Raw genomic sequence first — 22016 nt, 5'->3', positions numbered from 1 at the left:
TTGGTTCCTACTACAGATGAATTTATAGCTCTTACGACACTTTAATGAAAGAGTAGTTGGCTAACCCAAATGATTTGTTATAGTGGTGAAGGAGGAGCTCGTGTATCCACTCGATCCCGGATTCGAAACCTCTCATGACCTTCGGAGAATTTTTAGCGTCACCCACTTGATATCCCGTTGGGGTTCGCAGAGCCTGGGTGATTAGTTCAGCGAAGTCCGAATGCCCTTGGATCAGAAAAAAGAAAAAAGATATGAGAGGAGTACTTGGACGATAAACTGACATTACCTTTGACAAATTTTCGTATAATGAGGAGTTATAAGAAGAGTAGAAAAAATGAATAGAATGACTCGACATATTACATAGTGAATTCGCCTATTTATAGGCCCGACGACATAATCAATTGGAAAACAAAGTGATCTCAAAATACCATCATAATAACATCTAAAATAGATATAGAAAAAATCTTAGATATTGACTTAATTGATCCAAACAATCTAGTATTCTAATTCCTAATTTGCTAAAAGATTATCTCCAATTACTTCCTTTTACGACCATAATAATGTGCAATACGGTGCCAGCTTAAAGACAAAAATTTCATAATGTTATAATAGTAATTAGACGATGATCCGTGCGATGCGTGGGATTGGAAGAAAAAAAAATTATTTTGGTAGATATCTATAAAAAAAATGTCCATTTGAATTAGTAAGAGAACATAATCTAAACGAAGATGATGATGATGATGATAATTAATATTGAGAAAATTATTTCATTATATTTTAAATTAAAAACATAATACATAATCACCAAACAAAAATACGATATACAAAATAGCTATAACAATACAAAACAGGGAATTTTTACTAACAGAAAATTTATAAGCTTATCTCCAATATTGACTCTTTCAATGCTGCATTGTTCCTCAATCAATGTAAACCTAATTACATGAATTTAGATAAGAAAAAGTTTAAACTATTAAACTATTTCTTTTATATAAAAACGTGCGATCATTCACCAAAATAAAATTACAATTGCATGTAGACATATGCCTGTAAAAAATAAGAAGACGATAATTAAAGGAGAAAAGAACCTAAAGAGAGAGTTCGGAGGTGGAAGAAACGGAACACGAAACTTGTAGTTGTATATCACACAATTTATAGGATTTTATATTATGAATTAAGAAAATATAATCGGAAACACCGTATATGAATTATTTTTTCTTAACCTCAAATTAGTAAATATTATTATATCGTGCATATTTCAAATATTTCTTATAATCTACTATTTTCAAGATAGAATATACATACAAAATATTTCTACAACAATTGAGTATGAAAATTCCTTTCCTATTCATTAAAATATTCCAATATAACATCAACCGACATCCATATATATATATATATATATATATATATATATATATATAGTATGTTGCACTGTACATTCACTTAATGTTAAATAAGAAAATATGAACGTCAAAAAAAATTATGAATATATAAAATAATCTGTATGAAATATTCCTTAATAACTATACAAAAATTTTGTTAGTATAAATAATGATGATATGGTAGCACGAAAGAGCACGGTTTAAATTTTTAAATGCGTGGCTGCATAACACGTCAATTGAGGACTTTGTTATTATTATATAAATAAATATAAATATAAATGCCTTCAATAGAATTATGATCGGTGATCTCATGGCAACATTCTGTCTCGAGATGGCAGTAGAAACTTGTTATGATCTGGATCTACGTTCTTAGGGAGATAATGGATTCATTATTTTGTCCTCTTGCTCTTACATTTCCAAAGTGGTCCGTGTCAACTTTACCAGCTTTGATCTTCTTCCACATCCACTATGCGGACCCATTATTCCATTTCCTCACCCTTTTACCAACTTTGGTACGACCTCCTCTGGCTTGGACGTATCTAATCAAATGAGCTATCATGGTACCATGGACCAATTACTTCGCGTCCCTCACCTCCATTATTATTAACCTCCTTTTACTTCTTCAATGAATTGCATAGACGTCCTTGCCAGTGCCCGTCGCCCGCGCGAATGGTACAAGTCGCACCATACTTTCGAAAAGCATCGATGTTTTCGAGAGATTCGGCCTTTCCTCGAGTGAACTTTTGATGTGCGTGCGACTTTTCTTAAAAGGCTATTTACACGATGTGCTCTGCACTTGAAGGACGGCCATGTGCCGAAGAAAAGCGTTTCGATGATTGAAGTGCCTTACGTATATGGATCTAGATAACTCACAAACATGTCAAGAACATAAATTACACCTTAACTTATTTACACTGGTGTGGTGGATAACATGCCTCTGATGGTGCCTGATCAAAGAAACATCGATAAAGACTATAATGGCAATAATACCATTAAAACAAGATACGTCAATATCATTTAACAAAGTAATAAGAAGAAATATAATGTGACGACACTTATCTTGCATTATTATCTAGAGATTTCATATTCGATTTTCCTAACGAAATTATCCATATTCCTTTATTAGGTTTTTCTATTTTTTATATTAAATTCACGAGCCTTTTTTTGTAATCGAAAAAATATACGAGTTGTGTAAAATATCCATGAACATATAAGTTATTGGGCTCATCTTCAACCCAAAAGTTCGAGCTGGTAGGTTGTGAAACCCAATCTCTTATAAACCTGTATGAAAATTTAATCCGCTCTGATATTATATAAAATATCCAGTGGGCCTATAAATGATTGTGCCAATTTTCAATTCAAAAATTCGAGCCGATAAATTATGAAACCCGATATCTTATAAACACATACTTTTTTATTCTATTTTTCCGTGTAAAATTAACTCTTAATAATTTGTCGCTCCTTTTTATTTTCCATTTATTGTATTAGCTGTATCTTTAGATTCCATGTTTCCTGATTTTAGTTATTCTATATATATTGTCAATATTCTTTACCCCGTGGTTCGACCTTCGGGCCACCATGTACGATTTTATCTCCTCCTCCTTTAATTAATTTTCTTTTTGGGCCATCCTCTTCCTTTATATTCTTCAATTTATAAAATTTGTCAAAAAACAAGAGCAAATATATTTTTATTTTAGGCCCATAAACCACAGGTCAATGGAATATTTGTCCCTACTCGTGGGCTTTGGGCCGTTTAAGCCCATACGATCGATCCGTAAGTTGGATGCCCCATGAACAGAATCCGTACCCGACCCGACTCCAAGGCCATCGGCCGCGAGCTCTGACGTCTGACTCTGACAGCGGCCATCTTCTCCGCTCTCTTCTTCTTCTTCTTTTTCTTCTACCATCCCTGAACCCTAGTCTGAGCTCGAGCTATATAGCCTGGCTATTTCAAAATTCCCCTCCATTCCTACCATTCTCCAGCTCGGAGCTCCCCCGCCGACGACGATGCCCAGGAATGACGGCGTTCGCTTCACATCATCTTCTGTCAAAGTCCCACAGTCATCAGCCCACCGAGCTCCGTCTCCTATGTTCAATCCCGCCTCCTGGTCGAAAACTCTAACGTCTCACTTCTCCAGGACAACCCAGTCGCTGGCACAGCTCATCCACTCGCTCCAGACCCCTCCAGACGCACGCCAGTTCGGCCCGAAGCTGCCGCTGTTGAGCTCACTGTCTCTTTTTCTCCCTCGTCCCTGGGAGTCAGCTCGTTCCGAGTCAAGACCGCACAAGTCACGCCTTTTATGCTCCGCCTCACTGTCGCTGATTCAGCAGCTGGAGGGCTCAGCTCCGTCCGAGCCGCAGAAGGAGAGCTCAGCTGGCCGGCCGGGAGAATTGGTTCAGTCTGATACCGAGACGCGGAAGGGGCACTCAGTGGGTAGGCACGAGGAGGAGAGGGTGTTGATCAGCGAGGTGCTGGTGAGGAATAAGGATGGAGAGGAACTTGAGAGGAAGGACTTGGAAATGGAGGCATTGCAGGCGCTTAGAGCGTGCCGGGCCAACTCCGCTCTCACTGTGCGGGAAGTTCAGGAGGATGTTCACCGGATCATTGACAGTGGCTACTTTTGCTCTTGCATGCCCGTCGCCGTGGACACCCGAGATGGGATTAGGCTGGTGTTTCAGGTGCTCTTGTTGTCCCAACCCTTAATAAGTTTCCATTTACGTTGGATTGAAACTGAACTGGGGTAGCTTATAGAAATCTCACCTTTTGATGGCTTGATGAAGTAGAATTTCGGCCTGGATTATTTGGCCCTTATATATGCGTGTCCCTTTGTCCTGAATGGAGAGTTTAGTAATGGGTTTTGCGATGCCCGACCAAATGCTAGTCTAACATAAGCTGGAAGTTAACTTGAAGGAATGTTCTCTAGCCCGACCTAAAGAAGCATGTCATGAATAGAGGGTAAGAAGAAATTCAATAGATTGAACAGGGATCGAGATTTCTCCTGAAATAATAAGATGGAAGAAGGTTTGATGATGCAAATGAGATTGCAACAGATAGCACCTGAATGACCATTGGGGAGTCATTACATTATATTGCCTATACGAGGGTTGCTTGTTTCTTTGGTGTGAATCGATTTTTTAAAAATGCTTTGTCATGTCATAAGGTAGAACCAAACCAGGAGTTCCAGGGGTTAGTATGTGAAGGAGCAAATGTTCTTCCAGCAAAGTTTCTTGAGGATGCTTTCCGGGATGGATATGGTAGGTTTTCTATTGCAGATTAATCAAATTATAATTGTTTTGAGTTGTTATGTGTTTGGATGAAACTGTAAGGTTCCTCAGTCCTGGATGGTACGTTTTCTATTGCAGATTAATCAAATTATAATTGCTTTGAGTTGTTATGTGTTTGGATGAAACTGTAAGGTTCCTCAGTCCTGGATGATGAGTCCTTGTTATGTGAAACCTTCATTGTTTTGATTTTGGTGTCAAGTCGTGCAGGAAAAGTGGTCAATATCAGGAGACTGGATGAAGTAATAAACTCAATCAACGGTTGGTATATGGAACGTGGTCTTTTTGGCTTGGTTGGTTCCTGTTCTTGCTTGCATCGTTTTATTATCAGATCATGTACATGGTTCTATGGTTTTAAGCCTCCGATAATTTGATTGCAGCTTTCATCCATTTCTCTTCTTTTAGGTTTCAGATATTGAGATTCTTTCTGGGGGAATTTTAAAGTTGCATGTTGCGGAAGCCCAGGTCAATAACATATCTGTACGATTTTTGGACCGTAAGACGTGAGAACCTGCCTTCACTTAAAAGGGCATACGCCTATAGTTCCACTTTCTTTCTATGTCATTGTATACTGAACAGATTGTGACTAGAGAGTTTTGATCTTTCAGTGGTGAGCCAACAACTGGGAAGACAAAACCCGAAACTATTTTGAGACAACTCACCACTAAGAAGGGGCAGGTACTCATCATATTGGCAAACTGAGCTTGCTCATTATTGTGCTACATATATCCCTGTATGATTAACTGGCTTGACATGTGCCTTGTTCTGCTTAAATCACTTCAGAGATGTGGTTTTTTTTTTCTGGTTAAAATTTGCTGTGTTAATCAATAGTTCATACTTCAGTTAATGGTTTACTGGATTTTTAACAATGTGTTTGCAGGTATATAGTATGCTCCAAGGGAAAAGAGACGTGGAGATGGTATTGGCCATGGGGATTATGGAAGATGTCAGCATTATTCCCCAGCCTGCTGGAGGTGATTGCAGTAATATCTGATTGATCTGATCGATATATTTGCCACTTTTCGCACGATGAAGCTCACAAATTTTCTTCAAGATTAAATGATTGTCATAGGACTCCACAAGATGTATTATTTCTGCATTTGACTTAGTATTGTCATAAAACTTCACATAAGTTCATCGCTGATATTTTCATCTGTTTCTCCTGTCACATATGACTGAAAGTCTGCATTTTATTAAACAGACACGGGCAAGGTTGATCTTGTGATGAATGTTGTCGAACGTAAAAGTGGAGGCTTTTCTGCTGGTGGTGGCATATCAAGCGGGTGAGGTTCTATCATTTTCTGTTTGAGAATTCTTTTAATGATGGAATCAGCTTTTTGGTGAATATCATAGACAATAACTACCTTTTTGGTTCTTTTAATTGTAGGATCACTAGTGGACCTCTATCAGGACTGATTGGGAGGTAATGTTAAAGACTGCTTTCTGACTGGTTCTGTTAAATGTTCTATTAATTGATTTGTCTTTGTCTCTCATCTCTGTTGGGTCTCCTAGCGCTGCTCATCCATTCTTCCCTATATGATTCCTTGACTATTATTAGTCGCATGCTGTTATATAGCTCTTGAAGAAAACCTTTTCTGACAAAAGCAAGCTTCTGTTCCACCATAAATCATAAATTTTACTATCATATATTGATACATGAGAAAATCTCTGAAATTTTTCTGGTCCGATTCAGATGTTTCTGATTTATTGCATGCTTTTGTAGCTTACTGACTGCTATTTTCATCTCTGCTGCAGCTTTGCATATTCACATAGAAATGTTTTTGGAAGAAACCAAAAACTCAATATCTCTTTAGAGAGGGGTCAGATAGATTCAATATTCCGCATAAACTACACGGATCCATGGATTGAAGGAGACGATAAGCGGACATCCCGGACAATTATGGTTCAGGTAATCTTGGGTAGTCAGTTTTTCCTTTGTGATAGTGATCAAAAGATGAGTTTTTTCACTAATACGTGCTCTGTTTGGATTAGAATTCAACAACACCAGGGTCACTTGTTCATGGTAATCAACCTGATGATAGCAGCTTGACCATTGGAAGGGTCACAGCTGGCATGGAATTCAGTCGTCCAATCAGGCCAAGGTGGAGGGGAACAGCCGGGATTGTTTTCCAGGTGGATTCCAATTCTTCATTTCTCATCGCTTGCTTCAATGCTTTGTTCGTGATCATCTGGAGTTTTAAGATTTATTTTCCGCTATATTATATCCCATTTATGTGTTTTAGTAGACTCTTGTTTTCGCTACTGCAGCATGCTGGGGCTCGTGATGAAAAAGGAAATCCGGTTATAAAGGATTTTTACAGTAGCCCTCTTACAGCAAGGTATGCATTTGTATAGGCTGACGCACTTCATATTTGGTCGAGCAATTGTTGTTGAAAACCAAAATAGGCTGATCTTCTATCTTTTCTCTGTTGTTTAGTGGCAATCCATATGATGATACATTTCTAGCTAAGCTCGAGACTGTCTATACTACCGGCTCAGGGGACCTTGGGTCTTCATTGGTGGGTTAACCACACCATCTTTAGAAGCATTTTCATCAGCCGGTTGCCTGTAGTTATTTTAGCCGCACTTTAACTACTCTCTGCCCTCTCTCCAGTTCGTGTTTAACATGGAACAAGGACTCCCTATTTTGCCTGAGTGGCTGTTCTTCAACAGGGTCAGTACCCGTGCTCGGAAGGGCATAGAAATCGGCCCTGCTCGTTTTCTCGTAAGGTATACTCCTACTCCATCTCTTCATTTGCGAATGAGAAGTTGTCTCTTAGCTTCTTGCTTTCAGTTTTGTATCTTAGTAAGGATCATTTTAATTGTCACTTTGTATTGCTTTCTAGTTTGGCCGGTGGTCATGTGGTGGGCAATTTCTCTCCTCATGAAGCATTTGCCATCGGCGGAACCAATAGTGTAAGAGGTTATGAAGAAGGTGCCGTGGGCTCTGGTCGCTCGTATGTTGTGGGTTCTGGAGAAATATCATTCCCCCTGGTGGGTTGTTGCTGACATTTATTATTCGTCACCAAATTCTTTCTAGATTTCTCGATTTCCCTGTTTGCTCACCGGCCTGCTCTTACCTTTGCAGTTGGGACCAGTCGATGGAGCTATTTTTGCAGACTATGGAAGTGATCTAGGATCAGGTCCCACAGTACCGGGTAAACTCCTGCTTCCCTTCCTTGAACACGCGAAACAGTTGCCCATTTATGAATCTAGAAAAGAAGGGAATTCTTATAAACTGCCCATCCGAAAGTATAAGATGCAAATGTTACCCAATTACCATGGTTCTTACGGGCACCCATACTCAAGCTTATCCAATTCATTTTGTCAGGTGATCCTGCGGGAGCAAGGCTGAAGCCAGGTAGTGGATACGGTTACGGGCTTGGGATCCGGGTCGACTCGCCTCTGGGTCCTCTGCGCCTCGAGTATGCATTCAACGACAGGCAAGCTGGCAGGTTCCATTTTGGAGTCGGGCATCGGAACTAGTTTCTCTGCAACAATATACTTGGATAAACTGATTCTTTTTTGTTGTTCCGGTGGTGGTTCTGGTCATATTATCTGATTTTTTCTTTATATATATATATATATATATATATTAATTTTTTGTGGACTAGTAATGAGAATACAACTCCCACTTTACCCCCTCTGTTGAGAGTCGGATCCGCTGTAGTTCGGTGTAGTTCTTTATGATCTACAGTTGAGCATTATGGACGGTCGACGCTATCAGTCCGTAGCATCGTCTTTGAATTACTCGAACTGCACCGAACTACAGAGGATTCAGGGATCGGGCTTTTAATATGGGATGTGGGAAGAGTATAATGAGGTGCAGACCCTGGGATGAGAGAACATGGGCATGTGGGGGTGTGAAAGCTACTTGACATGGAAGCCCGAGAGAGAGAGAGAGAGAGAGAGAGAGAGAGAGGCCCACAGATTGTTGTCCTCCCATATTGCTTTGGTTCGTCTTTTTAGGGTTTGGGCTGAAAATTTTGAAGACTCAGTAGTAAGTGCAAGAGAGCATTGAATGAATATTGGCAATGGCCATCCCCATCCCCATCCCCATCCCCATCCCCATATGGAACTCACAGAGATTACGACTTCCACCCAAACAAAGAGAGTGTGCGTGTGACGTCTGTGCATTTATGTGTACAGTGCCTCCTTTTGTAATCATTTGTCCCCACTCTGTTTACCCGTAAAACATGGCCCCGCCCCGACCGGAGCGAATTGTATGATTCTGTGCTTTTGCTCTGGCTGCAGCCGCGATCGGTCCAGTCTGGAAAGCCAAGGACCGCGGCAACACTGCATCAATCATCAATCAACTTACAAACTTTGACATACATTACCGATTCGTTCATTGTGTACTCTTTTTGGTTTCTACTTTTTGAAATCACGAGATGCCGTCTTCATGAGGACCAGGCTCGGAACGAGTCCTCTTCCGAACGCCAGCCACCTCAGCCTTGGCCTATCCCACTCGTACGCATATGCCAGCCAAAGTTAGGTAAAGAATTGTTGGCACGATAAGGCCGACCATTTCAGCCTGTTGCAATGGACCCCATAGTGCAGAGTCACGAGTCAAAGGTTACAGATCTTAACTTATATTACTTCGAGATTATAATATGGATGACACATCGATAGTAAATATTAATATGTATGCATGGAGGAAAAGGATTTAACTATGTACTGATCTTGGATGGTATGGATATTGCAGCCGCGATCGATCTCCTCCAATCTGAAAGCATTGATCCAAAAAGGCTGCGATCGAAGAGATGGAGTTGGGATTTTGTGTTTTTGTATATGTTTTAGGATTCAGAGGTAAATGTTGCGAATTGAAGCAACAAAACATTATGGACGACAAGATACTGCAATGCAAATTAACTATTGGACTTTTACTCATACAGCACACGTGCGTGTTCCCATATTTCCTTGTAATTTAATAATTTACTTATTTCAATTAATAATATTATGGCTACTTTCCTCTAATCAATTAATCAATTTATTTATTTAATTAGCTGCCACCAACTCCAACTCTCCCATCCCAACAACAGTCAAATTCAAGAACTAATTCTTGGGAGTGTGTGCATGTGTGTGTGTGTTTGTGTATATATATATATATATATGCATATGTCGTAATTAATTGGTTAGGTTAAGTTTCATAAAATTCTTGCATGCAATGCAATGCAAATGCATGTCTCTTGTCCCTTTGGAGGGAGACATTATTATCCGTTGCCCTAAACTGGTCTTTTGACATTCTACCAGTTCCTGTGATGATGATATATATATAAACCCGAAATATCATAATTAGGCTCTAAAAGAATTAAGTCGAGACATACCATCATCGAGAATATTCAGATTTTTTTATTTCTTTTTTTTTTTGGCCAATTCCATTAGATATGTTAAGAACATTAGTAAATGCAAAAAACCACAATGTACCGGTGGAAACATTGGAGGAGGTCGAGAGGTCCAGAATAAGATTTAAGTATTGGAAGAATTTCTACAATTGTATTGTTTTTTTATTTGATATGTTTATCACTTTTTATTTTCTTTTGTAGTAGTTCGGATGGATCTACTGATCTTCCTACTCTTATAATTTTCTCTCGAACATTTTCTTTCTTGTACTTGTCATTTGTTGTGGAATGAATTCTCATTATCTTATCGGAAAAAAAAAACGCAATGCACCAAACGAGAGGCCATTGTAATATATTCTTATTGTTGTAACTTGTTACAAACGACTCTTCTCTCTATTGTATTGCTTGGTTTTATCATTTTAGAAACTTTTTTCTGTTTCACATTTAAAAAAAAAAAAGGCTCTCGTCAAACTCTAGAAATATGTTGAATTTCAACTATAGATGTCCTATAATTAAAGTGCCAGACAAGATAATTTGTATGTGCCTGCGTTTGCATAATTTTGTCCCTTTGACGCCTAAATTTATCGAATAATTCCAAACGAATGAGTTGCAATTTCCCAATCCCTAAAACTAAAAGAGTAAATATATATATATATATATATAGAGAGAGAGAGAGAGAGAGAGATACTCAAGAGTTTTCCTCACTAAATAAATTTTTTTCTTTCTAATTTTTTGTCAGTTAGATATTTATATACAAAAATGTGAGTGCGCATTTTTTTTTTTGGTGAAAGTGTGTGCGCATTTTATGTATGCATATATATGGTTCATTTTCACAAGTCAGCTTCAACATTTATAAAGGAAAGAGTATCTACGTTTTATTTGTTTATTCGACATACTATTTGGTCGATGCATGTTCTATCGATCGTTCAAATTCACAGTCCAAAGTCGGATCATGCCAACGCAATCTCTCATCAATGTTTATTTTTCCTCACGTTGCAAAAGGGGTCGGCCGGGCCCCATTTAAATGTAACTTTTACCCCATTTTTCACTCTTCTTTTTGTCAAAGTGGAAATCTTTCGTGCCGGTGGAAGCAAAAGCAAATCAATTAAGGGAAACGGAAGCGATCAGTTATGAGAAAATATATCAGACAAAGCAATCATTGACATATAACTATATAAGTGAGAAACAATTTGATTAAAGCTTAGTTATTAAAGTTAAATAGAGGATGAAAATGATAAATTCTCTCAAACGTTAAAAGTGACTGTATACAAAATCTCACAGAAAATGTCGAAAAAATTTAAACAGGAGCAACGGCTACCGTCGGCATTCCAATCCATCACAGCCTGTGGATTCACGTTCCCTTTAGCAATTGATTAGACACAGTACGGCTATATATATGTTTCCCTCCTAGCTGCCTTTTTCACCACTTTAACTGAAGCTTCCTAACTAATTGCGTCGATACATTATGCGAGAAGCTTCTCTCTCTCTCGAACAAGCATAATTACTTAATTCTATATCCAACTGATCTAGGATGCTTGTCCCGACAAGTAATTAGACGGTACGGCACGCATATCATAACGAATCGATCTCAGCTATACCTATCGAATATTATATTATACGGGATCCAAACCAAAACTCGTATATGTGATCAGTTCATGTTGTAAAACAAACACCGATGATATCGTAATTGCTCTCTCCCCAAAAATGGAAATGGAGACAAGGGCCTGCCCACCAAAGTGAATGTCGGGTTTTGCACTAGAAACTATATGTGCTTCCCAATATTTATGTCATATCATTCAATATACCAAGGCACACTCACTAAGCAGAGAGATCTTGCCCTTTTGAACAGACACCATATTATCCATAAACGTCTCCACGGGTTCGTAAAAATGATTCAAAGCCTATCTGAAATATCACTTACATTGAGGTATTATTCATGAGTTTGAGACTTGGCTTCGTATTTATATATATGGGACAAGAGTTTTAGTTTATTTTAGGTTTTTCCCGACCGACACGAGGGGCTGATATGTATTAATAATGCACAGCTATGTATATGGGGGGAGACAAGCTTCGAGGCTGAGACTCGATTACAGATCTTGTCGTCCAATTTGGAGGCTTCCTATACATTTCACATTCCCTCTCAAATCCTACTCTGATTGGTGCGATTAACTCTGGCTTTTGTCCTCACGTTTGGTTGCACAAATTGATATTACTCTCCCTTCACGCGGTTCAATAGCCATAGTGTTTGCGAGTAGTTTCTTCTCTCCTCCTCTCTTCTCTCACAATTCCCAATAAGATTAACCCCTTCTCATCCCAATTATTTCTCGTGTTTCAAAACACCCAAATTAATTTTTGTAATTACTAGAGTAATGTTGTATGAATCATGTCCTCGCGTACAATCAAGAGATTTCGACTACAGTTTTCATCGGTGGAGCTTTTTGTATAACCTAGTTAGGCTCAAGAACTCCCTTGTAAACCAAAAAAAAAAAATATGAAGAAAATGTTCTTTCTGTTTTTTTTTGCTCGGAAAATAATTCATGAAGAAAATGTTCTCCCATGTGAGAGGTGAATGAATGATATGATCCTTCGATTAGTCTCCTTTTAGAGAAATTTTCTGCATTGTTTAGTCACACCTCCACCTCACAAGTGATATCTCGTCTATAGCTCTACTAGGCTTTATGCAAGCTTTTCTTTTAATCAAAACCCTTTTGATTTTCTTGCTTTTAATTCACCCTTTCAAGCCTCCTTTTCTTTTTCCTTCACAAAAACACCAAAGACTTGACTAGGAACAATATCCAAATCTAACTCAAATCCTTACAAATGAAGAAAGTAATCAAAACTAAAGAGCCTGGACCTTGTTTGTGCTTGGCTGTGATCACAAAATAAGATATTGTGTAGCATATAATTGGTGCCAAGTGGAGGTTTGTGATGATTTTGAAATCTTTTATACTAGGTAATCTAGTATCCTTATGCATGAAGATAATCAATTCGGTCGTTATGGTCGGAGTCTATTATGGATTTCTAACGACATTCTCCATAGGACCCTCTTATCTCTTCTTTCTCCGAGCTCGGATTATGAAAGAAGGAGAGGAATGAACCGAGAAGAAGGTATCAACAACAACGGGTTTTATTGTCAAAGATTAAAGAGGTGCGTATAATTGTTTACTGGTAAGAGTAATTCTTAATATCACATTTTATCACTGATACAGTTTGACCGAATTCTTTTAACCCGTCTTCTGTATTTGTCTCCTATTTCGAGTCCGTCTAGATTATTGCGCCATGGGACCATGTGGGAGCCACCCAACCCTCACCCCTCCCCCCTCCCCCCTCCCTTTAATGAGTCTTCACCTTGTAAACTTTTGGTCACCTTTAATCTTCTCTCTCTCTCTCTCTCTCTCTCTCTCTCTCTCTCTCTCAAATAATTTTCCCATCCCATTCTAATCCAAAGGGTTGTTTTCTCTCCTCTCCCACTTTCTCCTTCCCACAACTTTAGCATCATGACTGATCCTTACTGCTATTCATCCTCTAGTAATTACTTGATCAATGATGCATATTGGATCAACTTCAACCATCACCACTTCTCTTCTTCCCCTTCTTCCTCCTCTTCTTCTGGTCAATACGCATACTCTCTCCATGGCCACAATTTCCACAACAACAATATCACTGCTGCCTCCACCACTCCTTTTACCAATTTCAACACCAACAACGACTTCACTCCCTCACCACCGCCGCCGCCACCACCTTCCTCTCCACCCCTGAAGGAAGCCCTCCCACTGCTCAGCTTAAGCCCCACGAGGCACGATGATGACCGTAAGAGAGAAGGCCAGGTCCCGATGGAAGTTGATGATAACGATGATGAAGATGGAGCTCAAGTCACAGTTGCCCTCCACTTGGGGCTTCCGAGCCCTAGTTCCACTTCCAGCCCCTCGCATTGCCGATACGGCAATTCGATCTCTAACAATTCCGTGGAGGCTGCATCGGACAAGGAAGATCATAGTAGTAATAGGCTCAACAAGGGCCAGTATTGGATACCAACTCCTGCCCAGATTCTGATCGGCCCAACTCAGTTCTCTTGCCCTCTTTGCTTCAAGACCTTCAATAGATACAACAACATGCAGGTGTGTATATATGTCTTCCCTAATTAACCTTAAAAATTTAAGAAAGTAAAAGCCAGTCGTCAGTTCATAATCCTGTCTTATTACACAATTTCTGGCTGATTGATTTTAACGGTTTCATTACCCAGAGAATAATTAGGGTTTCCCATTTCAATATCTTCCTCTTTGGGCGCCATCAGTCATTAGTGTTTAACTATTGTAAATTGAAGACCTGAGTTTAGAGTATATCCATTGTTTTATATATAATTCTATGCATAAATATATATGTATGTATATATATATATATATATATATTTTCCCTCAAGAGCGTTCTTGCATATCCTTTCTTCCCATATTTGACTATGCAAACAAGAGGAATCCACCCTATCTCCTTTCCTCACTGACCTTCTTTTGGTTAGTTACCTCCATTTCAAGAATCTCACTTTTAGGGTCCTACTTCCTTTTCCATTTTCCCACTCTATATATATTTCACATTTTTTTCCCTGAAGATTTTTTGGATTCACTTCTATGAATTTACCCTGCCATCTCATCTTTTTATTCAAACCAAAGGATAGATGAACAAAAATAAAGGGAAAAAAAGAAAAGGAAGAGCCCACACACTATATATACCTTTTGCATGAATGAGTATATTTGGGGGATTTTTCAGATGTATTATTATATAAAAAAATAATATATAAGAACAAATCTTTACGATGATATTCTTCTGCACAATCAATACATAGAGAGATACATGCATATGTACATTTGGATGGCCCAACACAAAGGAATATGATCAGAGGGGTCTTTTCTTTATGTGATTGAACAACACTCTCTCTCAGTCAGTCATTATGCCTTTTTGTATGTTCTTGAGGTTTGTGTCCCCCCCCCCCCTTTTTGAATGATGATGATGATTGATGAGAACTTTCCCACGAACACACACAGTTACGTGTTTGATGATGTCTCGGTGGAGAATTAGATTCATTCATAAATTCGATTTTCACCAACACCAATAACTCACTTTACTCTTCTTTCCGATCAATCTCTGACTAAATAATTATGTTCAAAGAGCAGAAGAAAGGGGAAAAAACCAACCTCTCAGGTGAAAAAAAAAATGAAAAGTTTGAATCTTGGCTGACATTATATTTTGGTCAATGTTTTTCTAGGACATGGGACCCTATTTATTGATGTAAATAGATCAGTCAATATATGGCATTACTCACGCTCGTCCAAGCTGATATATGTCATGCGCATTGTAAATTATCAATGAACATTTGACATATGAACAATAATCAATATATTTATGTTTCTGTTTAGCCAGCTAGGTGTGAAAATTTCTTCTTGGAATTGCATTCCGGAACCAAATATGTTTTAAATTATGTACGTTTTTCGACCTGAAGGTGTAGTGTTAATTTACTCTTGGTTGTTCTCAAATTATTGGGATTTTTTTTTCCCTTTTGTGACATGTACTATTATTTGGGAACTTTTGCCGTATGTTCTGAAGGTCATAGGTTTAATCAGTTGTGTTGTGAAATGCCGGGACGGATACTATTAGTACATGCGATTTGACAATGTTGTATGTATGACCTTCAGTCATGAGAATCATTGTTATCAATGTTTCACTTGTATCATTGCAGATGCACATGTGGGGCCATGGGTCGCAGTACAGGAGGGGCCCGGAGTCCCTGCGAGGGACCCAGCCTACGGCAATGCTGAGGCTCCCGTGCTACTGCTGCGCCCCCGGGTGCAAGAACAACATCGACCACCCGAGGGCGAGGCCGCTCAAGGATTTCCGGACCCTGCAGACGCACTACAAGAGGAAGCACGGGATCAAGCCATTCTCCTGCCGCAAGTGCGGGAAGGCCTTCGCGGTGAGAGGGGACTGGCGGACCCACGAGAAGAACTGCGGGAGGCTCTGGTACTGCTCATGTGGGTCTGACTTCAAGCACAAGAGGTCCCTCAAGGACCACATCAGGGCCTTCGGGAGCGGCCACAAGGCAATTGGGATCGACGATGCCGAGTGCTGCTTGTTTGAGGAGGACGAGCCCGCTTCGGAGATCGATCAGCAGGATATTAATTGCTGTAATTGTGAGTCCGCCAGCTCCAAGTGATATCAAGTTAGCTAGCTTTCTAGGGTTTTTGAGGTTTCCTTTTGAATTTCCAGCTTTCAGTTAATACGATCCGAGGGCTCGATCTTTACATATATATCCCTGCTGCAACCTGCCTAAACTTGGTGTATAAGCAATAAAAAGTCCATGCTATTCGAAAGTATGTGACAGCCGATCCTTAATGCGTGGAACATGGACACCGATATATAGGCAAGATTTTACCAGCTTACGAGCCAGTCCCTCCCTTCTTTTGAATTAGTCGGTGTTTTAATTGAAGCAAAAGCTCTTGATTAGATCTGTCATCCTAAATTGATGCTCTATGCATAGTAATATGTTTCATTTGCTCTTTTTTTATGAATCATAGTATTCGGAAATTTAATTAGAATTCGATTAATTCAGTCGAGCTAGGTAGGCCCACTAAAGGATAAAACTTTCCGAGCGTGAATTTTCTGTATTCACAATGATTCAAACTCGAGATCTTACTTGAGCGGAACAAATCTCGAACTGCTTGAATCAAGTCACATTGGTTGTTACATTTGCTTTTTTGGTGATTAATTTCTCTTCCAAGGTTTATAAGGAAGTTCTTTTCGAAAAAATTAATGTTGTCTTGTTCTTCCCCCCCGGTAGGAGTTGTCTGGTTCTTTTTATTATCTAATAATTAGCAAATTATAAGATATATGAATATCTGAAAGTTGAACTGTTTTCTACAAATATAAGTTCGCGTACAAGTATCACAAGAAAAAAAATTCGGGTAGAAATAAATGATTAAATTAGTGTTCGTGTGTATAACAAGCTTTGGCTTTGAAACAAACTTAATTCGGGAATAACATCGGCTCAACTAGTAAAGTTAATCGGCCTACCTCGAGCCTACTAACTTAGACCTAATTGACTTGGTAGTTCTTGTTGTATTTGCCAAGGGATTTCTTTTCATTTAATGTATAAAAGCAGTAGCGCCATGACAAATTGGAACGGGTCATAAACCTTAATCAACATGTTGTTTTTACTATTCACTGTAGTTTTTACTTCTTTTTCTTAATTAGTTAATTTCAAGTGGGATAGTTTTTTTTTCTTTTTTTTTCCCTTTTTCTTTTGTCAAAATCATTGCATACCGCTGCAAATTATTAATTGCTTTTTGCCAGTTCAAGTTTCAACAAGATTCTTTGGACCCATTGCACATAACGTAATTATAAATTATTATAAAATGTCTAAAAGCCTAATTGGATTTTGGGATTAACTAAAGACAATCAAGCTTTTTCTTTCTTTCTTTTTCTTTTCCCTTTTACATGGATAATTAATTAGTTTATGTATATTTCTATTTTTAGGGCCAGTATTATTTTCAATGTGAATTTTGGTATTCAAAAACTCAATTGGACTCCGACTAATTCAGTCGAGTCGAGTCGGCCCACTTAGGGGTAAAACTCTCCAAGAGTTGATTTTATGCATTCACAAAGACTCGAATTTGATATCTTATTTAAGCGAAATAGGTTCCAAATTATTTGAATCAAGTCACGTTGGTAGGACCTATATATTATATAAAACTGAAATATATAAACATATATATATTGACAAAAGGGAAACCGGCAGAGATCAGGCAATAAGATCCTCCCACGAAAAAAAGCTACTACCAAAGAGTTAAATGGACATATATATGTATATACATATATATATATTTATTTATAGAGAAAAAGAGTGGCCTTTTGTCCTGCAAGGGGATACCCTATAGATATTGATGGCGCGAGTGCCATATGCTATGTATAATTTTCACATTCAGAATATAAACTATATCAAATATCATTAATATGCAGCCCATACACATACACACACATAGAATAATAGGGACTCATGTAAATCCTATATAGAATTAGTTATCCTTTTTATCAAATGATTGATCATTTAATTTTCTCAGTTTATTATATATTTGTTTCATATATAGCAATACAGAGAAGAACTGAATCTGCTTTTTAGTTTTTTCATATATATAAACCTTGATCTATTTATATAACCGTGAGGTGTGTATATATATTATTTGAGAGAAAGATATGTGTCACACTGTTGAAGTTACTGCACAAATTAATGGCCATGCTCCCAATTGGACCAATGGCCAAATGGCTGCATTTCTTATTACTATGCACAATGACCTCTCATCTCATGCCTGTACATGACATGTTTGGTGGCTAGAGAATGCATAGGGAAAATCGATGAATATCCGCCATAGATATTTTCCAATCGCAATCAGGTCATGATTTCATACCAGAGGCGGAGCCAGCTCATTAGCAGGGACAATTGCCCCCCTAAACTTTGAATTTCTTTAAAATTTTATCTCAAAACTATGTAAAATTAGTATTTTACCTCCCCGAAAAAAATCATTTATATATTATTTATATCGAATAACATTTTTGCCCCCTGGACGAAAATCCTGGCTCCGCCCCTATTTCATACCTCTTTCTATTCTATCGAGATGACTTACCCAGATGCTAAAAAGAAAAAGAATTAACGAAATAGATCATATATATTGAAGTTGACGGTTCTTTAATTTTATTTGCCAAGACTACTTCATGTTCGAACAAAATTCAATCTATCACAACGTCCGGTACGCTGGTCCACGCGACGACAGGTGAGATGAAACTGTACACGGGCAACCAACTATAGACCCATCATTGCATAGTACAACAGCTAGCTGATATTGCAGAATTCGAGATTAATTAATGCAATCCAATTGCACACATTGCATATACATATATATGTATATATATATATATACACTAGCCAAAACCTTCTCTTTTATGAAACTTTTTATTTCTCAAATTACATGATATATTCTCTTTAATTAATTATAACAATTATACGTTGGACGATATAGTAATTCAATCAAAGAACTTTCAAATCCATTCATTCACTTTATTCTCCACCTCTCACCCTCTTTCTATTTTTCCTCACCTGTCCCCCTTTTTATTTTATTTTTTCCTTTTTTTTACCTGTACGTAGTGCGAATGCATTTATCATATATATATATATATACACACATTTATAAATATATTATATAAAATAAAATAAAAATCTTAGTGAAGACAGAATTGAAACACGAGAGGAAAGGATGGAGTGTAGGTCAGATATTGTATCAGATCATCAGGAGAGCCATGAGATGTCATTTCAAAGGGCACAGTTGGTTTTCTTTCTTTCCTTTTTACTCCCTTGAGGACATGGAACTGTCCCCTAACAGCAACTGTCCCCCCCACCCCCAAAGATCCCATGACCAGACAGACATATCATATACTTTGGGATCTCCCCTCTCCTCTCCCACACATCTCCTCTTCTCTATATATATTCTCTCCGGAAATTTTTGAGACGGGTCACGAATTTTTCAATCGACTGTTGAAGTATAAAATATTTATTTTTATTGTATAAGAGTTTTGAATTTTGTACAAAGACTTTTTGTACAACAATATACAAAACACAAAACTATTGTACACATTTGTAATTGGGGATGATTGAATTTTCAGCCGACTGAACCTAAGCATCGTCCTATTCTCTCCCTCTCCAATAGTAAACTAATGATAATTAATTAAGATACTAATTTGATAAATTACATATGATCCACTCTCATGTCGATTGCACCGGCCCCACCGATCATGATAATAGTACTACAATGTGTTCTTGTGGGGGCTCTGGCTATATATGTAAGAAATCCCCATGTTGTGTCTCTGCATGGAATTCGGACTATATTAAGATTTGATGCGAAAAGATATCTGGACAACAAGGAAATGATGATGAATTAGTACCATAGAATATTCATACAAAGATTTATATACTGAATGGTTTTCCTCTTTTTTTTTGGATGAATAACTGAATGGTCTTCCTCAGTGTGTGATCTCCATGATCTGTCATGGATGCAGAATAAAAAAACCCACTTAAGAGAAACAGAGATGATTGATTGATCGCTGTAATTATCCTACACATACATATATATTACTACATATATACATGTCTTATTTTTTTATTTTAAGCTATTTCATGAAGCAAACCCTAGAGAAAAGAAATGGGGTAAAAGAAAAAATAGATAAATAAAATAATAATTAGGAACTTGATTGATAATTTTTACTAGTCACTGCCTTTTGAAAAACAAAAGTGAAAGGGATGTTGGTGGAAAAAGAGAAATTCAGAGAAGGAAAAAAGACAAAAATCATTCTTTTGGACATATTATATGTCTCTCAAACATTGAAGGCTTGTTAAATAAATGTGTCATTGCTCGATCCGAATACTTGTCTCGGCTCTTGGCTGATTCATCGACTCGGAAAATTAATACCCGGACTTTCAATCAATTGAACCAATCTTTCTTTTAGCCGTGGAAAGTTCAATATCGATATCATGTAATTATCAAAAAAAAAGAAAAAGAAATCGATACCGATATCGTGTATGTTGAATCATCTTTTTGGCTATCGTGTCTAACTCTGAGCATGACTCTGCTCATCATATAGTGATCGATCAACTAGATTTGACCTTTAGTTTGCGTTAATTCAAGTTGCGAATTACTTGCGGGGTCATGTTGGTGTGAGAAATTTGGACAAAACATATGAAAAGGAGAAAAAGAAAAAGGATAAGAAAGTGATAAAAATTGCAGAAAAGGCGTGTAAATTGGTGTTTTGCTGCCTCTTCAATTATTAAATTAAATATATACGCTTTTTGTCTGATCTAGCTGGGAATTTTTTTTTTTAAAAGGGACCCAAATTGCAAATTGCGAATGTGAACTTTCGATTGCAGTCATTGTTGCACCCGATTACAATATTGTACACGATTTTACTGATAAAAATTGCTACATATAAACGTGCAGAAGACTGCCAATTAATCCTCAAAAAGATCTTATTACGTGCCCACGACTGCATGTGCAAGGGGCGCGAACTGGCCCGATATATAAACTTCGGGGGTGCAAAACTGATCCGAAGCGGAAATATCTGGCCGCAAAGAATAATCAATTTACCCTTTTATCCAACAGAAGAGTACCTTATATAACGTTGCCAGGATCCCTCAGTTCAGATCAAGAGTTGCAAAGCTGCAAATTGCAATTGGATCAATGGGAGAACGGCGTATGCGATTCGATATATTAGGGATCCCGTCTTCGTGTGAAGTGAACATGATACATAAAGTTAGAAAGACGAATTAATCCAATTTCCATAACGTAAATTATTGCGACGTGACAGGCCGAGCCTATGGTATCCAGGCCTTTCGTTTTCAGTGATTCAATCCAAATGGTTTTGCTGTTTTCTCCCTTCCTCCTTTTATTTCTTTGTAGCCTTTTCCAAAAGTGTCGATTTTTAATCAATCAGTTCATAGGTAATTTTGATCCAATCATAAAAGTTAATTGCTCTTCCCAAGAAATTTCCTCCTTTTCTCTACTTTCAAGCACCCTTTTTTTTTTTCATAGGTATCTTTATTCATTTCTTATATATTACCTCCATGAATTTATTGCCAAACACATTCAAAAACCTTTCTCATAGCATGAAGAAAAGGATGGGACATTGCCATGTCGTTTTTAACAGTAAGAGGATCTTCGTATGATTCAGAAACCCGTATTCCGATGTAGGCCAAAGCTTGGACCGATGAGAACAAGAGATTGTGGTCCCAACATGAGTCAAGATACGTTCTAAACAGTCAATACCTATAAATGTTTCATTTTAGATTGATTCGGAAAATACGATATAGAAGGACAACCAAGGTTAGAAATGTTTGTAATTCAGATTTCACGTGATTGTCGGATGTCCTCCAATTGCACCATGGAGCCAGCCCTTATATTTAGCAATGTCAGGAAGACCA

At 37.9% G+C, this 22016-nt stretch overlaps 2 protein-coding genes across 2 annotated transcripts; both read left to right on the top strand.

Moving 5' to 3' along the window:
* Positions 1 to 3241: 3241 nt before the first annotated feature.
* Positions 3242 to 8311, top strand: LOC116211597 (outer envelope protein 80, chloroplastic). The gene is made up of 16 exons (XM_031546047.1): positions 3242 to 4064; positions 4547 to 4640; positions 4878 to 4960; positions 5073 to 5170; positions 5276 to 5345; positions 5548 to 5641; positions 5869 to 5950; positions 6055 to 6090; positions 6423 to 6576; positions 6660 to 6800; positions 6936 to 7006; positions 7105 to 7186; positions 7282 to 7397; positions 7514 to 7661; positions 7756 to 7825; positions 7999 to 8311. Exons 1-16 carry the CDS (start codon positions 3393 to 3395, stop codon positions 8151 to 8153), a joined length of 2166 nt encoding a protein of 721 aa, XP_031401907.1. The 5' UTR covers positions 3242 to 3392; the 3' UTR covers positions 8154 to 8311.
* Positions 8312 to 13391: 5080 nt separating this feature from the next.
* On the top strand, positions 13392 to 16371 carry LOC116209844 (zinc finger protein WIP2-like). Its single transcript, XM_031543568.1, has 2 exons — positions 13392 to 14127; positions 15738 to 16371. The coding sequence occupies exons 1-2, from the start codon at positions 13507 to 13509 to the stop codon at positions 16209 to 16211; spliced, it is 1095 nt and encodes a 364-aa protein (XP_031399428.1). The 5' UTR covers positions 13392 to 13506; the 3' UTR covers positions 16212 to 16371.
* Positions 16372 to 22016: the final 5645 nt, after the last annotated feature.

This window comes from Punica granatum, chromosome 6 (genome assembly GCF_007655135.1).
Source record: "Punica granatum isolate Tunisia-2019 chromosome 6, ASM765513v2, whole genome shotgun sequence".
NCBI lineage: Eukaryota > Viridiplantae > Streptophyta > Magnoliopsida > Myrtales > Lythraceae > Punica > Punica granatum.
This window is presented reverse-complemented; position numbering and strand designations above follow the sequence as displayed.